General features: G+C 42.5%; 1 protein-coding gene across 1 annotated transcript; it reads right to left on the bottom strand.

Annotated features, from left to right (window-relative positions):
* Positions 1–105: 105 nt before the first annotated feature.
* Positions 106–17116, bottom strand: LOC109644731 (tyrosine-protein kinase yes-like). Its single transcript, XM_069512768.1, has 12 exons — positions 16529–17116; positions 9788–10098; positions 8427–8526; positions 8023–8121; positions 7658–7761; positions 7086–7235; positions 6415–6570; positions 5811–5990; positions 4704–4780; positions 3928–4081; positions 3256–3387; positions 106–1803 (listed from the first exon to the last, which is right to left on the bottom strand). Exons 2-12 carry the CDS (start codon positions 10083–10085, stop codon positions 1595–1597), a joined length of 1659 nt encoding a protein of 552 aa, XP_069368869.1. The 5' UTR covers positions 10086–10098; positions 16529–17116; the 3' UTR covers positions 106–1594.
* Positions 17117–19333: the final 2217 nt, after the last annotated feature.

Genomic DNA, 19333 nt, shown 5'->3' with positions numbered 1-19333 from the left:
CTACACGTGTCACTCAACCCACCAAGAGCTGACGTTTTTTGAAGACCTTGTTTCAGCAGATTGAAATATGAAAGAAAACCAGTGGTGTTGCCTTGGAAACCAGATATGACTGGAAACCAGATCATCAGTCAACAGGTCGATATGTTGTCATCGCTCAGTGACAACAACATCAAACTTCTGATCAGATTCTACATCACACTCATTCCTGTGACGACATATCCGTTTGTCCTATAATGTGTTAAATCAAATCTATCAAGCCAAATGTAAAATCAACTTTTTATTGTACAAACTCCCCACATCACTCTCCCTCCCTCCCTCCCTCCCTGATATAATACACAATCTTATTTATTTTATTCATAATCATAACGATCATAGAAAATGAGGATTTTATAATATACAAAGCCCTTTTGTACAAGCTCAGTCGTCGTTAATCTATTATAATACTGTCCTGATGAGTAAATACAGGAGCAAAGAGAAAATCACTATATAAAAAAACCCACTGCCGTACAAATCGTTTTTGCAGGATACTTGAAGTTCTTCAGCATCACACTGTAGAAAATTAAACGTCTGTTTCCAGCTTAGTTTTTTTTTCATGTTCATGTTTCATTTTCAAAAAACCCAGTTCCGTAGTGTGTGAAATCCTCCAGCGTGCTCGGCTGCTTTCAGATGTGAATGAAAGTCCATGAGTTTCATTATTGTTCAACTGTTATTCTGTAAATCCCGAACCTGGTGACACATTTACCAGACTGTTCTTATGTAAGCGTGTCCCCGTGGTCATCACAGAGAGATTATACAACAAGAAAAAAAACCTCTGAGCGGGTGTTCCTGCACGATGCTGATGATGATGCTGATGATGATGATGATGATGATGATGATGCTGATGGACATTTAAGGGAAAAACTTCAAATGAAGCTATAAAAACATGTCCACGTGATATGATCAATTCTAAAGGGAGCATAACATTGAAAAATAAAACTAGGAAAGCCCAGAGAGGTGAGAAGGAGTCCGTCTACCTCTGGGCATTAAAATAAAAAAGAATAAAAAAGAAATTGCACTGTAATGAATGAAATGTAGATCAAGTTCAGCTGTGTGGAATTGGCTTTTAAATAATCGTTGTCAAATGGACTGTGATAATGACCATCGACTCCCCAGAGAGCTTCTCATACATATGATCTCCGTCAATTATTAATCCACTTAATGCTTCGTGAACTAATCCACCACAGGGGCTGTAATTTGAAGGAAAATTGGAGTTCAAAAGTCCAAAAGCAGAGTTGCTCTCAATAATGTTTTCTTTTTTTTTATGAGGCATTATCACAGCTTATTACACAGCGACACAAAACTGTATTCATGAGCTGCGTACATGTAAAACAAAGCTGATGTAGATGTTTGTCTATTTTATACATGAGGAATAAATCTGCAGACTGGAGTACCATGGCTGAAAATAAAATGATATGAAAATACAACAAAATGTTTGGATGAAGGATTTAAAAAAGAAGGGTAGAGCAGTAGAGTAGTGGTTGGTGCGACTGATCATCCTGCTTTCCAGTCGACTTCGTATCAGAGTCAGAAGTTTCCCCTTCCGTCTCCTCCCAGGCTATAGGTTCTCTCCCGGCTGATACTGTGGCTCCGTGGCGGTAAAATAATCCTCCAGGAACGACTGCAGGTACTCGAACGTGGGCCTCTCGTCCGGGTCCTTCTTCCAGCAGAGCTTCATCATCTCGTGCAGCGACTCGGGGCACCCCTGGGGGCAGGGCATGCGGTAGCCCCGCTCCACCTGCTCCAACACCTCCCGGTTCACCATACCTGAGGGATAGGTGCACAGTTAAAATCCTCCCTCATCTCAAACACAAAGGCCCAGGATCACAATCCTTTGTGCGTCTAAACCTAAACACTGAGTTTACAATGATGTACAAAAAGATTAAAGTGAGATTTCCCACATTTAAGAGGCTCAGACCAGCATAGAGCTGTTTTTTGTCTCGCTCAATTGTTATTCGCTACCCTGCTGAGAATTAGATGAAAAGATTAGCACCAATCTCTGAAGACTAAATATGAAGCTATAGACTAGGAGATGTTAGCTTAGCTTAGCATAATGACTGGAAACATATGGAAACAGATAGCCTGGCTCTTTCCAGTGGGGAAACACAAATGTACACAACCAAAGATGGAATATAAAGATGGACACCATGTTCCCAAAAGTGAAGCCAAAACGTCTTGGTTGCCCCCCCCCCGCAGTATAGCTCATAAATCATAAATCCTCCATGTTAACAGATGGGACATGGACCAACCTAAAAAGTGAAAGCACAGAATATAAGTTTTTCTCAAAGATGGTTTCTGTCATTTCAAATAGTTCTCATCGTGTTTGAGTATTATTTTTTCTGGAAAGTTGGATTTTGGGTGAAGCATCATGATTGACAGCTGAGACTGACTCCATCCCCCGATCTCTGCTGCACAGACTCTGGCTCCAAATACGTGAGATGGTGGCGTTTGCATCTGGGATAGTTTAGCTTCCCTTCAGGATAGTGGGAGTAGGTGGAGACATGTCATCCATCTTTCATCCATCCATGTTATTTCTGTTAAACTGATTAAACTGTAGTAGTGCAGCATATAAGACACTGTTAAAGCACAAATTGTAGTTTTTACATTTATGTTTTTATTTTATTAAACAAACTAAATAATGTACAAATGTGTGATCTTTAGAAATGCTGATAGGGAGATTTTGTTACTTTTGGATGGAGCCAGTCTATCTGTTTCCCCCGTATATCATGTTTTTATGCTAATTCTTTATTCCATATTTCTTTAATCAATTATAAAAATTGTTGTCATTATTTGCTGCCAGTGGACTAATCTACTAATGGTTTCAGCTCAGATATGGAGTCGAGCTGTGTGAAAGTAGTGCAGAACACTGCAGGCACTGCTGCCCAGGGCCGGATCAGTCTGGCAGATGGTTATAAAAAAAAGAGTGGTGTTCAATCTCCTGATCGTTCCCCCACCAGATGGTCTCATCTAATCTCAGTGTGTGTCTGTGTGTGTGTGTGTGTGTGTGTGTGGAAGTCAGTGTTACCCCTGCAGAGGCATAAACAACCAGCGCAGACAATGTCAGTGAGCTTTACTTCATCCTCTGACATTACCAAACACGCAAGCTTGACGTTTGCTGACTGAAATCAGATAACGACGGCCGTGATTCACCGCCCTCTGAGGCCGTGATTTCCCAGCATGAGTATCATTTTGTTTGTGTGTGTGCGCGTGTGTTTTTACCTGGGTAGGGAACTCTGCCTTTAGTGACAAGCTCGGTGAGTAAGATACCGAAGGACCAGACGTCTGACTTGATGGTGAAGCGTCCGTACAGTGCAGCCTCAGGGGCCGTCCATTTAATAGGGAATTTGGCTCCTGTGTGTGGGGGAAAGGAAGGGGGTCAGGTGAGCCCCCACTAGAGGGCGCATGTGTTCACGTCTGGTTTAATTTATAGGAAGCCACAAAGGCTGCATAAAGTTAGAGTTTCAGTGACGGGTCCATCATTCTGGTTTATATAGACATCACATAAAGTTTTCATGAATCTAAAGCAACAACTTTTAGATATTTTCTGTGAACTAAATTTAATTAATGAGCATTAAAACCTGCTCAACTTCAGAAAGAAGAAGAATTGATGAGACTCAAAATTTCAAAGCATGGGAACAAAAAAACAAAATTACCAACATGCACAAAGTGAGAGTTTGGTGAAGCAGCTCTTGAAGCTGCAGACAGTTCTCCCAGTGTGTGAAAAGCGTAATTAATGAGAAGAAACAGGAGCATCTGGTTTTCACCATCAACCTTAATACACCATGATAGGAGACAACAGGGAATCGTCCTCGCTGCGAGGTCGCTGCTCTGGCCATTTCTACCTTGACACCTCGTTCGTCCGTGACTCTGTGGGAGTGTTTAAACACCAACCTTGCCTGGCTGTGTACTCATTGTCCTCTATCAATCTGGCCAGGCCGAAGTCGGCGATCTTGCACGCCAGGTTGTCGCCCACGAGGATGTTGGCGGCGCGCAGGTCCCTGTGGATGTAGTTCATCCTCTCGATGAAAGCCATGCCATCAGCGATCTAAGAACAAACAGTTTGACAGCTTTTCATGACCAATCATTTTTAGCTTCTCACACTCTGAACATCAAGCCCCTTTTTTTCCAGTCTGTGCCAAATCTGGGAGAGGAAGACATACTCAAGACATGCTTGTTCTATTTTTAAGGAGGTTTAAAATAGATCTCTAAACTTGAATTCCACATAAATTCTGCACTCGTGAAACCATACAAGAATAACCGCCCTGTGGTTGTATGACTCAATCAGTGCTGAGGTAACCATGACCACTGAAACCTAATCACTTCCTCTTTTAGCAAGGCAGACTTGAGATATAATGTCCAAGAGGCCAAAAACATGTTTAGTGAAGCCACTGTGACATTGATATTGACCAACAAATTCTAATCAGTTCATCTTTGAGTGCAAGGGAACGTAGATACAAAATTTGAGGAATCTCCCTCACGGTGTTCCTGAGATATCGTGTTCACAAGGCAAGAAAAATGTGCTTTCTGAGGTCACAGCGACCCTCGTGAAATTCCCTCAAGGTGTTCTTGAGATATTTTGTTGAATCAAGAATCAGATGGACGAATGGATGGACAATCTGTCGCCGGTGTGGACGCATACAAATACAGGTGTTTTTTGTTCGTCTCACCTTTGCAGCCATGTCCACCAGCAGGACAAGCTTCAAGAATTTTCCATCACCCTCTTTGAGGAAATCAAGCAAGCTTCCTGTAAAAAGAGTAAAAGAGAGAAGTCATAAATGCAAAGATCCGTGATGAGGATCGAACTGTGAGTGAGCCGCATATGAAATGTTAAATATGAAATGTTAAATATTTCAACATTTCCGTCGATCCTTATCAAACCGGCTGAGGGAATTAAACTGAATATTATATCGAGCTTGACTCAGATTCACAGTCAATATTTCAATCAATATTTCTCATTCAGTGTGGAAAAAAAATGTTCTGCAAGAAGAGTAGAGGAAATGTACAAAATAGAACGGCAGGCACTTACACATGCTTTCTCTCTCTCTCTCTCTCACACACACACGCAGAGTCATATGTCATAGAGTTAACATTTACACACACATAAATCTAATTACTCATAAAACCCTGAAGAAAAAAAAAAGCATGCATTTCAGCTGAAGAAATTCCTCCCACATGAAAACTGCTGCTGCAGTTTTCAATTAACCATCACGGATTCAAGCCTTAAGGAACCACAGGGGACTTTCAAGGACCTTCAATCTGCGCAGCATATTAATTAAAAACGTCCTTAAAATTTACATTTTTGCCTTTAAGGAGATGAACACGCACGTATCTGACATCACTGCTGAAAGTTCCACGGGTTCAGTTGCTTGATGTTGTTATGCTTTTCTTTAAAAATAGACCTCATCAGTGTAATGTTAAGCTGCTTTTCCAGAGGGGCTGTTATGTGAGTGAACGCAAATGTCCGAGTCAGTAGCTCCGAACATTTTCTGGGAACTTTGTCCACGTGGGAATACAGCAAGAAAATGTCCAGAAAATTCACAGAGTGCAAGCGGCCGTGTTGATGATGTGGATGAAAAAGAGCTGGAAAGGAACGAGATTTGATTATCACGGTGCCGCCCCTCCCTGAATTTTTTCTCAAAAGTTTGAAAACAGCTTTACAGGAAAGTGTTTTGTATTCCTCCAGAAAAAGAGATTCTTAGAAAATCAGTTTGAATTACTAATCAAATCAACCAGTCTGCAGCTTTATTGGATTTCTTTCAGGCATGTGTCTTCACCTTTGGCCATGTACTCCGTGACGATGTAGATGGGCTCCTCAGACACCACCGCGTAGAGAGGCACCAGCTTGTCGTGTCTGAGCTTCTTCATGATCTGAGCCTCTTGGAGGAAAGCCTCGGGCGACATGGTTCCCGGCTTCAGCGTCTTTATGGCCACCTTGGTTGTGCCATTCCACGTGCCTGCACCAGGGAGAGGAAAAGCCCACAGATCACAGGGGTAATCAGTGTTGTTAATGGTCTGGGAGCGAGACAATATCATTAATTAGTTCTTGTAATTGCACAGACGTGTGCTGTCATGCTTGAACTTCTGGGATGAGACACAAGACGCTCGCAGTTCAACGAGGAACAGATTCATTTGTCTGCAGCTGAGACGATCTCTGGAGATAAACAGAGGAAGCCGCTGCAGGAAGTGGACAATTCTCCAGTTTGGACCAAAATAGACACGATAAAAATAAGCTTCAGAGTGTTTATATTTGTTTGATTCATGCACACAGTGTCTGATTCTGTGTCGTCCCCATCGTCTTAATACCAGTGAATAATAAAAGAATTCTATGATGTTAGAAAAGTACTTTCTGAACATGTGTCTTGTTCGTCCTGCTCTTACCCATCCAGACCTCTCCAAAGCAGCCCTGGCCCAGTTTGAGCTCCAGCCGCAGGGATTCCCGGGGAATCTCCCAGGCATCTTTCGCCAGCCCCTGCGTCTGAGGCTTGACCGTGGGGCAGACCGTGGTCAGCCTGTGGCAAAGCCCGTCGGCGTGCTCTGTGATGATGTGAGACACAGAGATGAAAACGCTACATTACACCCAGCGGCGCCACACACACATATACACACACCCACGAGCCTCTGAACCAGCGCGATACAGCATTTCAAAGCCGGTCCCTTTTTCATGCTAGATTCATTCCATTTGATGTTGATGCATTTCGACGCCCTTACACTAACTGTGATGAAAAATAAATGAGATTAAGTTTTTAACACACCCAAACCCTCTCCAGAGCCACTCTGAAATGAAGTGGGATCACAGCGATTTCACCTCAACACTCCCCAGGATAAACACGGGAGGTGGGAGGCTGAAAATCGTAAACGCATCATCAATTGTTATTAAAATGAAAAGCTATTCATCTCCCTCGGTGACACTCAGCGCAGCAAACTGCATGGTGTGACTGTGGGTAATTTTCAGGACAATTCCTGGATGTGCGATGAAAGACTGTGCTAAATAATGAATGAGAGAAGAGAGGAAATCGAGTGAGAGCGAGAAGCTTTGCAAAAACACGTACCTGTGTAGTGTTTGACAAGCTTCTGCAACATGTCGAACTGAGCCCGTGTGGTGATGTAGTATCCCCCGTTGTCGAGCTTGCGGATCTTGTAGTGTTTTACGTTGTCTCCTTTGGCTTCGTCCCAGTCTCGTATAGAGAGAGAATAAGCACCTGAGGGAGAGAAGAGAAATGTCCTTTAACATGTAAACACGAGTGTCAGTGATTTAACTGCATGAAGACTGGAAGTTTAGAGTAAACAGTATATTTCTTAAAATAATATGATATATTTGACTAAGAAACATGGGAGTATAGCCAGCAATATCAGCTTGTATAAGTTGTACACTATGGAGACGCTGTAGCGGTTCTAGCAACACAATTCCAAGAGTGTCACACAGTGGTTGGTTGATTAGTTTGGTTTGGTCGACTGGTTGTTTGCTTGGTTTTGTTGATTGGTTAGTTTTCGCTTGATTCTTAATCAAAGAAAGACATTTTCGTCCGTTTCAGCCTCACTGAGCTCCAACTGCTCACAGACTAACATCAGCACTTATACTTCAGGATGACAGAAAGCCACTTAACAAAGAATGAGTCATCACCTTTCGTAGTTTCACTTTCTCGTACCAAGAAAGTTCCTCTATGGTTGCCTGTGTTCAGCAGCAGCCTCTCGGCGTCTTTACGTCCCATTTTACCAAAATACCACCTGTAAAAATACACGAGACAAAGGCAGCTGTGGACTGAGGAGCTTACTGTTGAAAATCAGTGACACATTAACTAACTGTCCCGGCGTAGAGCATAAAAATCACATTACATTACTTCTTCCAGGTTGTGAAGCTGTTAATTATGGGGCTGTGTGCTCTGATGCAAGCCATGTGAGATGAGATCATGCTAGTGCCATTAGTCTCCCGCTGCAGTGGCCGCAAATGGAGTAACAAGGTTACAAGAAGCAGCAACAAGGCCTTACTCTTCAGCCTGGATGGAGTCGGCAGGGGCCACGTAATTGCTCGGGATGTAGCCGTTCTTCCCCGTGTTGATGGAGCGAGCCTCCCACCAGTCTCCCTCTCTGCAGGACAATGACAAAGGAGGGATGAATGACTCTTCGTGTAACAATCAACCAACGTCTGGTACTTACATAACCTTTCATGGTAGATACAGCGGATGAACATTGGTTAATGGTGGTTAACAGTTAATATTTTATGGTTGAGCCATGTGTAAAATGATACGCACTTTATACACCTTTGTGTTGTAGGGAAGTTTGAACCGCCACTGTGTCATATTTACGATACTTGCATTTAAAACCAAATTCTCTTTTCAGCTTTTTTATTCTGCTACGTCATTCAGATTTAATTGAACTAGAGAGATTCTTACGTGTTGTTGATGATCTGGAAGCGGTCTCCCTTTTTAAATGTGAGATCATCTGATGTTCTGGCTTCGTAGTCGTACAAGGCCACAAAGAACGTAACGCCACCTGAAAACCACAAGGACGGACCCGCAGATGAATAAACAAGTGCACACACCCATTAGCAGACAATGATGCAGGTACAGCAGTAGGTTTGTTTGTGTGTGTGACTGTTTAAAGACCAATTTGAGGACATAAATCTGTCTCGCCAAGGTCTGAGAGCTGATAGTGTATCGATTTTCTCCAGCTTTTGTTTTATTACATGAGTACGTCTCCTGCAAGGAAATACGACTCTGACTCCGCAAGGACGAGCAAAGACAAAATCCGGGTTGTCTCCCTGAGTCATAATCTAAATCCTATCAGGTGAACTTAAGTAAGAAGTGACCTATTTGCACAAAAGCTCCAATTAAACACAACAATAGATAATAAATCACAGTGTAGGTCTACTAATCTCTCTGTCCCGTGCACGTTCTGCCGACCGTGCAGCCACATGCCCGGACAGATGACGTTCATATACCCACCACTGACAACAAATGCTGTCAACAGTAATCCAATTATCTCCTGCAGAAAGCAAATATCATGGCATTGCCACCTTCACTCCCCCCTGAGAGCAGATAATCCATTGTGGAGGAGGATTACAGTCTAAATCCCACCTAAACAGGAGGGTTCAATCTGGGCCTCATCAGGATCGCCGTAAACTGCTCAGACACGTTGAGGGTGATCACCAGTGATAGCAGCTCCTGTGTTAAAGCTGACAAAAGCAACAGCAGTGAAAATAACAACTATGGCATTAGCCGTGACGTCCACATGTCAGATTAGCATACTGGCGTTCAGTGTGTTTGCATTCAACTGATTTAATACAAATCATTTGAATTACTGCTGAATATTGTTTCGGCATATTATGGTGATTTATATTTTTGAAAGTGAATTTCCTGCCCTTCAGGAAGCCAATGATTTCCATTAATTTCACCGTTAAGAATAAACTAGGCTGTAAACTGCAGTTTACATCCACGATCGTTATCAGTTCATCCTCAAGTCCAAGTGGACATTTGTACAGACATTGACATTGTTCCCTCAAGATGTTTCTGATGGATCACTTTCACAAGACTGGGACGGACAGACTGAAACCCCCCAAAACATAAAGATCTCTGCAATGGCTGTGGCTGGTGCGCAGTCGTAAAAATCAAGTTTACAGTCAGGAAGTCATTTTTTCTAATATATAAATTGGAGTGTATTTGCAGAAAAAGTCTCTGAGAATATCTGAGTCTGGGGTGTGACATTAAGAGGGCCATGCTCTCCATTAAGACCATTAAAATTAAACACTACTCACTGGAGACAGCCCCAGAGAATGAATTGGACACGGGACCAGAGAAGGAAGACGACATCCCCCCAAAGGGAGTGATGGCAGATGAGGATCCACCAAACGGTGTGAGGGTGTGGTTAAAATTTGCAGCCCCGGTGCCAGACGTGGATGTGGGAGGCTGATTCTGCTGCAGCTGGGTGGGATCCGGCCCGTAGTGACCTATGTGAGGCGTGGTGGCAGCAGTGTTCGGGTCCGACACCAGAGGATTCTCCGGCTGATACTTCATCGTGGGTCCTTTGTCCTCTTTGCTTTTAACGCAGCCCATCGTCTTGCCCTTCCTGGACAGAGAGAAAACAAAGCCCTCAATTTTAATGCAAGCAGATTGAAGAATATAAAAACAGCATCCACCTCATCCCTCGCCTTTATGATGCAAAATGAAGTGACAGGACAGGGAGGCGCAGGATTAATGACTGCACCATAAGGCTGTGGAGCATGAGTCATGAAATGAAAATTTAATGATATTATCATGTGAATCATTTTGTTGTTGTTGTTGCGAGCGCTAAGACTGTAAGCCATGTGCTAACTGGGACATATGGGTGAAGGCTAAATCCGCTTTGAGTCTCTCAACAGTCAAATGTGGCCATGTAGATTAAATTGTGTGCGTGTTTTGAGGTATGCTAAAAAAGCTGATGATCCGTTGATATTGTCACAATCTATTACGCCATTGTTCTATGAGGCGACAGGTTAAAGCCAATCTGAGGCTACTCTACCGTGACATGGAGGAAAAAAAGGAAGTCTTTCCTGTATTAGTGCTGTGTCCAACATCTTTTGCCTCTTTGTAAATCCTGAATCCCTCTTTGGGGCCCCCTACATGGGCCTACTAGGCATAGGTCCAGTGGTTTAAGGGGTCAGGGGCCCCTGGGCCACAGGCTTTTTAAAATGAACAGGAAAAGACTCAAAAAAGCCATAAACACGCTAAAACTACAGATACTCAACATAACTGCAGTACTAAGTAATACAACTACAAAGACACACAAAAAGACCACAGGGAATCTAAAAACAACCACAAAAGAGACACAAAGCAATAACAGAATGTGTAGAAACAACGACGATGCAAAATGACCACAACAAGACTACTTGTAGTAGTTTGTACTTTGGGTGGCTTAGGGGCCTTTTATGAGTCTGCACCCAGGGGCCTAGTGTTTCATGACATATCCAGATCTCACCTTTTAAGATTTAAAACACTGGTTTGTCTCCGTCTGCATGGCTGTCATTTCTTTCCTCTAACATGATTTTGCTGGAGTGGCATTCCGCTGTGAGGTGAAAGTCTGGAAAATGTGGAGACAATCAGACACGCTCGTGAAGACGTCTGGGCCCTACGAGATCAGAATGGTCTCATTCATTAAAATCAGCCGCGACTCCAGGAAGTCGGACTCGGTTAATTGTTGCTGACACATGACTTGTGTTTTTCATTCAGAGGAGAGAAGATGTTGAAACAGGCCAAAACTCGGTGCTACTGAGCAGCGTCGCGACACAGCTGGCGACAGGCGCGACAAAGACGGCCGTCACAAGGTTACAATCACACATCATTTGAAGAATAGACGAGCTGCTGAAGCTGTAATACATCTTTCACTGATTTTGGAACAGCGGCCTTGATGTTGGCGGTGGGAGGGAAGAGAGAGAGGGGCGTAATCGAGAGTTCATCGAGTTCTCTCGCTGAACTGCCAAGGAAATCAAGAGAATGAGGGCAAACCACAGAGGCTTTCCAGAGATTCAGAACACTTTGCTCAAATAAAACTGTACAACCGGTCGAACTGCAGGTTGCAGCTCGTGCCGGCCACTGGTCGAATACTCAAAGCCATTTTACGAGGTGATCCGTCACTGAAGATGTGTCAAAATGAAACAGATTTCTTTAGAAAATGGCTCCATAGGAACTTGCCAGTAAATCCCATCTCAGGCGTTAGATGTCGAGCCAGTGTTTTCGAGAATGTTGGAAAGAAGGGGGAGAAAAAGACGGCCTCGCTCAGCAGCCTGGTCAACGATGGCTGGCTCGCGTTTCATCATCAGACAGATGAGTCTGGCTCGTTGGGTCAGCAGTGAACTTACCACACCATAAAACCCTGGCCAGCGTCCCAGGAATATTTGCACTTTCAACTGAAGACGATTTCCCGTCCAAAACTGAGACATCAGGCATTTCAGGAAAGTGACATCACTCTTCTAAAGTTAACATAAATGCAAAAGTACTGAGTTGAAGTTATGGAGCTTTTTCAGAGGATTCAAATCTATTGCAGACAAAAAAAAGCACAAGTTTACGAGCCTTTTTATTTATTATCAGCAAGAAGGACGTCTCTTTGTGAAAAGTATAAAGAAAACAATAGTACACAGTGTAAAATATGAGAGGACTATGGGTCTGACAACTAATCTACCAGACTGAAATAAAGCTAATGATAATACCTTGTAGATGGACGATAGACATTGGGTAGATTATAGCCGTTTTGTTTTGTGTGTAAGACGTTAAAAACTGAAATTAAATTCTTTAGTCGTTCACAGTGAAAAGACACGCGATACATGGTCCACCATCTTCACTGAGGGCTGAGCTAAAAAAGAACTACAGCAAAGATTATATCTGATTAAATCAAATTATCTGTGACAAATTATACGTTTCATACCAATAAATCCAGCGTGATAAGTGAAGCACTGCCGAGCAAAACAGTAATTCAGATAAAATCTCCACCAGTGGCAAAAAGAAAACGATTAAGATCGACTTTACACAGAGTAAGAATAAAAAGATACAGCAGGTTGGTAGAATGAGATAGGGTGGGGGTGGGGTGGTGGGGGTGGTGGTGAGGCAGACATGCCAGCTTAAACTACTGGGTGGATTTACAGAATTTAAGAGGATAATAACAGAGAGCAAATAAAAAGGAGTGACCATCAGGACCTGGAGCTGTAACGTCGTCGACCTCTGACTCCGGCTGCTCAGGCCTGAAGTGACCTTCATGTGAAAAGCACAAACAGTAGATCAGCTGTAGACGACTCTTGGCCGTGATGAGACAATGCAGACTGGCTTTGTCCGAATCAGCTCGGCCAGCCGTCTATCAACACCATGTTGTTTTAATCAGCCGGACATCACAAAATGACACCGTGGGCTTCGTCTACAGAGCAGATGAGACGCAGAAGTGAGAAAGCAACAACCCGACGAGACGTGAACATCACATCAGGCGGTAAAAACACCACGACTGCACTGAATCCAGTCAGAATCGAGTCTCGACACAAGATCATTCCTGAACAACACAAGACCCCCGGAGGAGAATCTGCCTTCGCCTGCTATTTATAGCAACTTATTGTAATGGCTGACAACATCCCATCCACTGCCCCGAGGAAGACGAGGTGACCTACAACAGCACGGAAACACCAGAGAGCTCCCAGTTACATGAGCGAGAGCTATAAAGACACAATGAGGGAGGAAGGTGAAGAGTTGAGAGGAGGAAGTTTACAGACACACAAAATACAAACACACATGTACAGTATACACAAGCTCCCCCCTGCATCTAATTTGGAACGACACGGGGCTATTGTCTGCAGATAGAGACGAAATGAGGATAAGGCGACTTCTCAATCAAAGCTCTGTAATTTGGTGCAGACTGAAACGATTCGCTGAAGGCAAACGTTTCCCATTTTTCAACGAGCTCGAGTGTGAAATCTAAAAAACAAAGATGCGCATTCGTTTTCTTCTGTGTGAGACTTATTTATTCCCAGCAGAAGGGTTTCATTCATGGAAACTGAAATGAAGACCTTGAAGACATTTCTGTCTCTTTAATTTTATGTGCCACAGACTTTATCTTCGTTTAGTATTCCTCTTGCAGTGAGGTCTGACTGCTGCGTGCTGCTGTAGCACTGATAGCTGGTGGGGGTTCAGGGCCCTGCTCAAGGACACTTCAGCAGGGCAGCCACGACCTGGCACCTGCTTGAAGCACGATAACCAGGCCACCTGGAAGCTGAATACAGACACAGAGACTGGAGCACATTTCACTTTTTATCAATGTTCCTGAGGAGTATTGTAGAAAACGAGTTTAACCTCACCGTGGGGTTGGGATGTGGTGTGCACACTTCAACGTGCACGTGTGTCCCAAACCACTTCCAAATCGTAGTCCTCCACCACAGTCACCTTAAAGTCAATCAAGCTGCACCAAATTACACACACACTCATATACATCAGTTCTCTTTATGAATTTCATCCAGATCCATGAATCATTCCCAGAGAAACTGGTCTCACAAGATTCAAGGTTCTGACTCTTTGTCCAGATACAACCGAACATATATTGGGTTTTTTGGTGGCTCACCTCACATCCATTCAGTAATACTGCTGTCAAACACACCAGCCAACAAACAAAGTGACGGGGCAAAGACAGAACCTCTGTGGTTATTTTGTTTTGGAGGTCACGTCTGAAAACGAACTTAAGAAATGAATTATTAATGCGAAAACAACTGGAATCAAACAGTTAACGTTCCCGTGAACTACAGAGAACTTTACACTGTGTGTTATCTTGTTCATCATTTGCATTCTGACTGATGAATTTCATTTCATCCTTCTTTTAGATGTGAGGCTGGAAAGCTTATTTAAAAAACTCATAGCCTGCATTATAAATGAGCCAATTATTCTAAAATATATATTCAGCCTTTTTAGGATCTCGCTGAATCAAACAGCATCAACTCCCCTGAGGTTGAGATGATCTACACTCTAATGAATTTGACATTTGGCTGGCTAAGAGTCAGACGGCCGGGCTGAGGGAGACGACGGCGGCAGAGTCACTCCATCCGTCAGCCAGCGGTCGAAGCGAAGCCCTGGCCAGTGTCTCGTTGGACAGCTGTTGGACGGGGGGGAGGGCCTCCGGAGCTTTACTGGGCTTCAGATCTGCAACAGACGCCGCCTGCCACCATCCACCGCATTCCTCTGATGCCAAAGAGTTAAAAGTGGGGTGTGGAGTAACGTCATTCCACGAGATGGATGTGAAGCCTCAACGTGTCAGCAGAAACATCACTAAATAAGATTTACATGACTCCGGGTGTAGAGTCCTGCTGCAAGAACTCTCTCATGCAGACGAGGGCGAGAAGAGACTTGTAAAGTTTGATTTGAGAAATCGTAAACACAGCCCGGGGGGTTTTTTTGGGAAATGAACGAAGAGACTTGAGAGCACTCGACTGTTTTCACTGGAGGTAAAGGAGCCTCGTCCCACAGCTCTCTTTACCAGCGTCTGTCCTGAGGGAAGAGCTCTGTCGGATTTTCAACTCGATATGATTCCACATATTTTACTAAACTTGACAGGATGGTGTGTAGTAAAATCTCTTCACTGAACCTCAGTGAACAGCGTTTGGTTTCAGTTATTGTGCTGCCAGACTTCACAGGGTTTTTCTGGAGCAACGACTCTTTTGAGAATACCTGAACACTGGCACCTGAGCGATGGGTGAACGTGAGATATTTTGGGAATCAGAGTGTGTCTGCGATCAGACTTTTGTCAGCACGTAACTGGGCCGAATGTTTGAGGTGTCAACACGTAAGAGAGTGACTGTGTGAAACGCCTGTGATGTTTTCTGAAGCAAAAAATCTGATTCACTTAAAAAGTTTGTGAGAGTTTGAGTTAAATCAATGAAACTGAACATAGATAGATACACAGACAGACAGACAGATAGATAGACAGAGACACAGAGGGATGAATAGATAGATAAATAGATAGATAGATAGATAGATAGATAGATAGATAGAAAGATAGACAAATAGATAGATAGATTTTCACTGATTTCTCAGAGAATAATTTTATGGATCTTGATCAAATTGTTTTTGCCATATTCAGAGGCCTTGGTGGACGTATGCATATAGAAATATTAGTTTCCTCTCCACCAGCTCTTATATGGATGCAAACTCCAGCAAGTGAGTCAGAACGAGCCACATACTTTACACTATAACTGATGTCACTTGAAGAGTGTCAGCGAGTTTACTGAAGAGCCGCCTTCAAAGACCTGTGTGGGTGATGAAGACGAGTCCCTGGTCCTGCCCTCACAGTGGAAATGGAGAAGTGGAGCGACAGTAAAAATAATAATAAATCATCACACGCACACACAAACTGTGACTCATCAGTTTCATCAGTGAGAAACGCTGACATCATCAAAGAGAAGGATCTGAACCTCCTCCTCATCCTCCTCATCCTGACACAAATAATCTGGATCAGCATGAGTCAAACACAGACTCAGATATTTGATGCCTCCTCTGCTGTCTGGGCCTCGTTCAAGTCAACTGCACTTTTAAATTCATCACTTTATGGTCAAATAGATGAAAACAGAATATTTGTAAAGGGTTTTATAATTAAAAAAAAAAGACAGATAATAAAAATTAAATCTAATTTGAACTTTTAACATTTTCCTTTCCTCGACCCAATCCTTCACTGACGAGTTTAAAATGATCAAACCATCTAATATGAGCAATTAATCATGTTTCATTTACTGTAGTAGTGTTATACCGTGATGTAATTGTGGTATAATGACCTTGTCCTGTTTAAAAGTATTTAAAGGATATCATGGTTACACTCATATTCCACAGGGAGCCTGAGCACATGCTGTGTTCTCACTCACATTTGTTTTTTCACCTGGAGATACATTGGATTTTGAATATAAGTGAGGTTTATGTTCCAATAAGACAGATTCTTTGTTGGTGACAGGTCAGACAGGCCCATCCTTATCTGACAAAGACCTGCTTAAAAATCTGAGATCTTTTACCTTCACAGATCCGAGTCCTTCTCTCCTCCTTCCCTCCTTCACTCCTCGGGTCAGATCCAGAGAAATACCGGAGATCAGAGTTATTCCAGCAGGGACGGAGCCGCCTTCATCCTCACTTCATGCATCCGGCAGCAGAGGAGGAGTGTGTGTGTGTGGAGGGGCTTCGAGCTGAAGTTAAATCTGAGCAGTGTGTGAGGAGGACGGAGCTGATGCAGGAGTCCCTCATTGTTCCAGAGAGGTGACAGATGAAGAGGAGGAGGAGGAGGAGGCCTGCAGCTGCATCACACCCAGCACACAGGACAATAATAAAAGATCCTAACAGCTCCTGCAGTACTCCTCCTGTGTGCAGCCTCCACTTCCTACTACTAAACTTGCATCCACCCCCCACACAACATGGCCGACCCTGCCTCTGTCTGCTCTCTGCCTGCGGGACTGGAGGCGCACAGCTGGAGATCCGTCCGGTCACAGCTGATCCGGGAACAGCTGGACGCGCACAGCTGGATGATAAGAACGCAGAAAATAATAAGAAAAGGAGGGATGGGGTCAGAGCAGGAGGAGGAGAGCGGAAGCAGAGGAGGGTGGTCTCATGCAGAAAAATAGGAGGACCCACAATGCATGCTGCACGGTCACAAATACAGAGCTCTAACGCCCCCTGCTGGTTCTGACCGTACTCCTGCAGCTGTGGGAGCTAATCTTGAATCTCAATATATACTGAACTGAATATATTATATTTATGAGAATTACACTTTTTCATTCTTTCATTCATTTTTACACAAAACTCACAACTTTTGATTTAACTGAGCTAAACTTAAAGAAAACCTCTTTTCCAAACATATCATGGCTTTTCCAGATTCGTCCATTCTAGATGATTATAGGTCTTATAATAGACGTCATGGTTCATTCAATCCAATCTGCCCATGAACAGCAAGACCATCATTTTAAAGATGGTAAATCTATTGAGTTCTCTGTAACAAGCAGGAATCCGTTTTGCAAAACAGGAGGTAGTATTCTTGGCAACAGCGCCACACTGTGGTGGAGGTTGACGTAAATGTTCAAAACATTTCCTCCAATGTTGCTACTGAAAACTGCCCCAATATTTGCATCCACATTATACAGCAGGGAAATATTTCTGTGTTAATAAATAATGATATATATATTTAAAGCTAACAGCTAGAAAGATAATAACATTTAAATCTATTTATTTATAGGAATTATACATTTTAATCTTTTCCTGTACGACCACAATCCTTCACTGACAAGTTCAGATTTATATTTATACTATTAGACGTCAAAAAAAGTAATGTATTTAAGATTCAAACACTTTCTAAATAACAGAGATCATCCACAGATCAAATTGTGCCTGTTATAAAGATTTACAAAGGAAATATACAAATTTAAAAAATATAAGCAACCATACGATGATAAGCCAAAAAGTATGTTCTTCGATACATATATAAGTAAACACAAGTCAAAGTAACGAGGGCGCAGGGAGCACACAATAGCAGTAAAGTGACTGATGTATATAGATAAGTATGACAAATAACATACTAATATGAATTATTTAATTGAAATTGCTTTTAAGTATCTGGGGTATAATGACCTCGTCTTTAAAGTATTTAAATGATGGTTACAGTCATATCCCACATGCTCTGTGTATAGTTTTTACCTTAAGAAGAAGAAATGTACATCAATAAAGAACTGTACAATGTTTGAAATTAAAATGTAAATGTATAGTAATAGAAAAAGCATCCTTGTGATTGAGTAGTGAAACATTACTGTGTTGTTGTTCCAGCTCTCTGTCCCTTTGAGCTGCTGGTGTGTTATCAGTGTAACACCCAGTGTCAACACTGACAGACTCTCACTGTATATTACTCTGGTGTTTACATCCTCCCCATGTGTGCTCCATGAAATTACAATAAAGCAGTTCCCTCTTTTACAGACTGTGTTTTATTACATACTGGCTTTAATGGTTCCACCTGTAGCAGGAATTTCTGCCTAACTAACTTGACAAACACCAATTTTCTGCTGAACCTTTTGATGCAATGTTTATTTATTCAATATTAACTCGGTTTTAATTACGCTCATCAGCTCCTCCTGCAGGGATGAATAATGTTCCTGTCATCCTCTGGTTTTAATTAAAAAACTGTTGATACCAGGCTTTTTCTGTGAGGGCGCACACTCTGGAAAAAACTCCCGGGACATCTGCACTAGCCGACACTTTTTATTATTTTATTATTATATGGAGGGATGAGCTTTTTACATGTAAAATATATCAATATTTAGTTAAGTATAGTTTACAAGAATAAACCTTCACAGCTTGTCCCCAAGAGACAGACAAATCTTACAAATTAGATTTAAAAATGTTCTGTCAACAATGAAGCACTTGAGTCACAAGACATAAAACACACGTGTATAAAACCTCGCAGTGTTAAAATTAGACTGGGTCATATGTTTCTTCTTGTTTGTTGTGATAAAGCTCTGCCAAGCAAAAGATATTAAAGTGTTTGGATCTACGGAAGCTGCTGTGTGCGGAACCATCTGAACAAACAGGAGCATGTTGTCGTTCCCTCTAGTCACACATTACAGCAGCCTCGTATTTATAATTCTGATCATATTACTGAGGAGTTACGGTCAGGAGCCAGTTTTAAAACTTACTGTTTGTATGGTTTATATTAGGTTATGATCAGTTTCAAAGGAAACGCATTAAGCATTTCATTTAAAGGTCCAGTGTATAAGATTTAAGGTGAAAGGGAACTATTGGCAGAAATTTGATGTAGAATAATTCTCATGATGTTTTCACTTGTT

Source organism: Paralichthys olivaceus, chromosome 17, assembly GCF_024713975.1.
Source record: "Paralichthys olivaceus isolate ysfri-2021 chromosome 17, ASM2471397v2, whole genome shotgun sequence".
Classification (NCBI taxonomy): Eukaryota; Metazoa; Chordata; class Actinopteri; order Pleuronectiformes; family Paralichthyidae; genus Paralichthys; species Paralichthys olivaceus.
Note: the sequence above shows the minus strand (reverse complement) of the source record. Positions and strands in the feature narration are given on the sequence as shown.

What these genes read in the sequence shown, in the direction of transcription:
- LOC109644731 (XM_069512768.1), bottom strand. Translation starts at nt 10,085, where the DNA reads ATGGGCTGCGTTAAAAGCAAAGAGGACAAAGGACCCACGATGAAGTAT. An exon ending in ATTCTCTGGGGCTGTCTCCA is followed by an intron (nt 8,527 to 9,787) that starts GTGAGTAGTGTT and finishes TGTGGTTTTCAG; the next exon opens with GTGGCGTTACGTTCTTTGTG. An exon ending in TGAGTACACAGCCAGGCAAG is followed by an intron (nt 3,388 to 3,927) that starts GTTGGTGTTTAA and finishes CCCCACACACAG; the next exon opens with GAGCCAAATTCCCTATTAAA.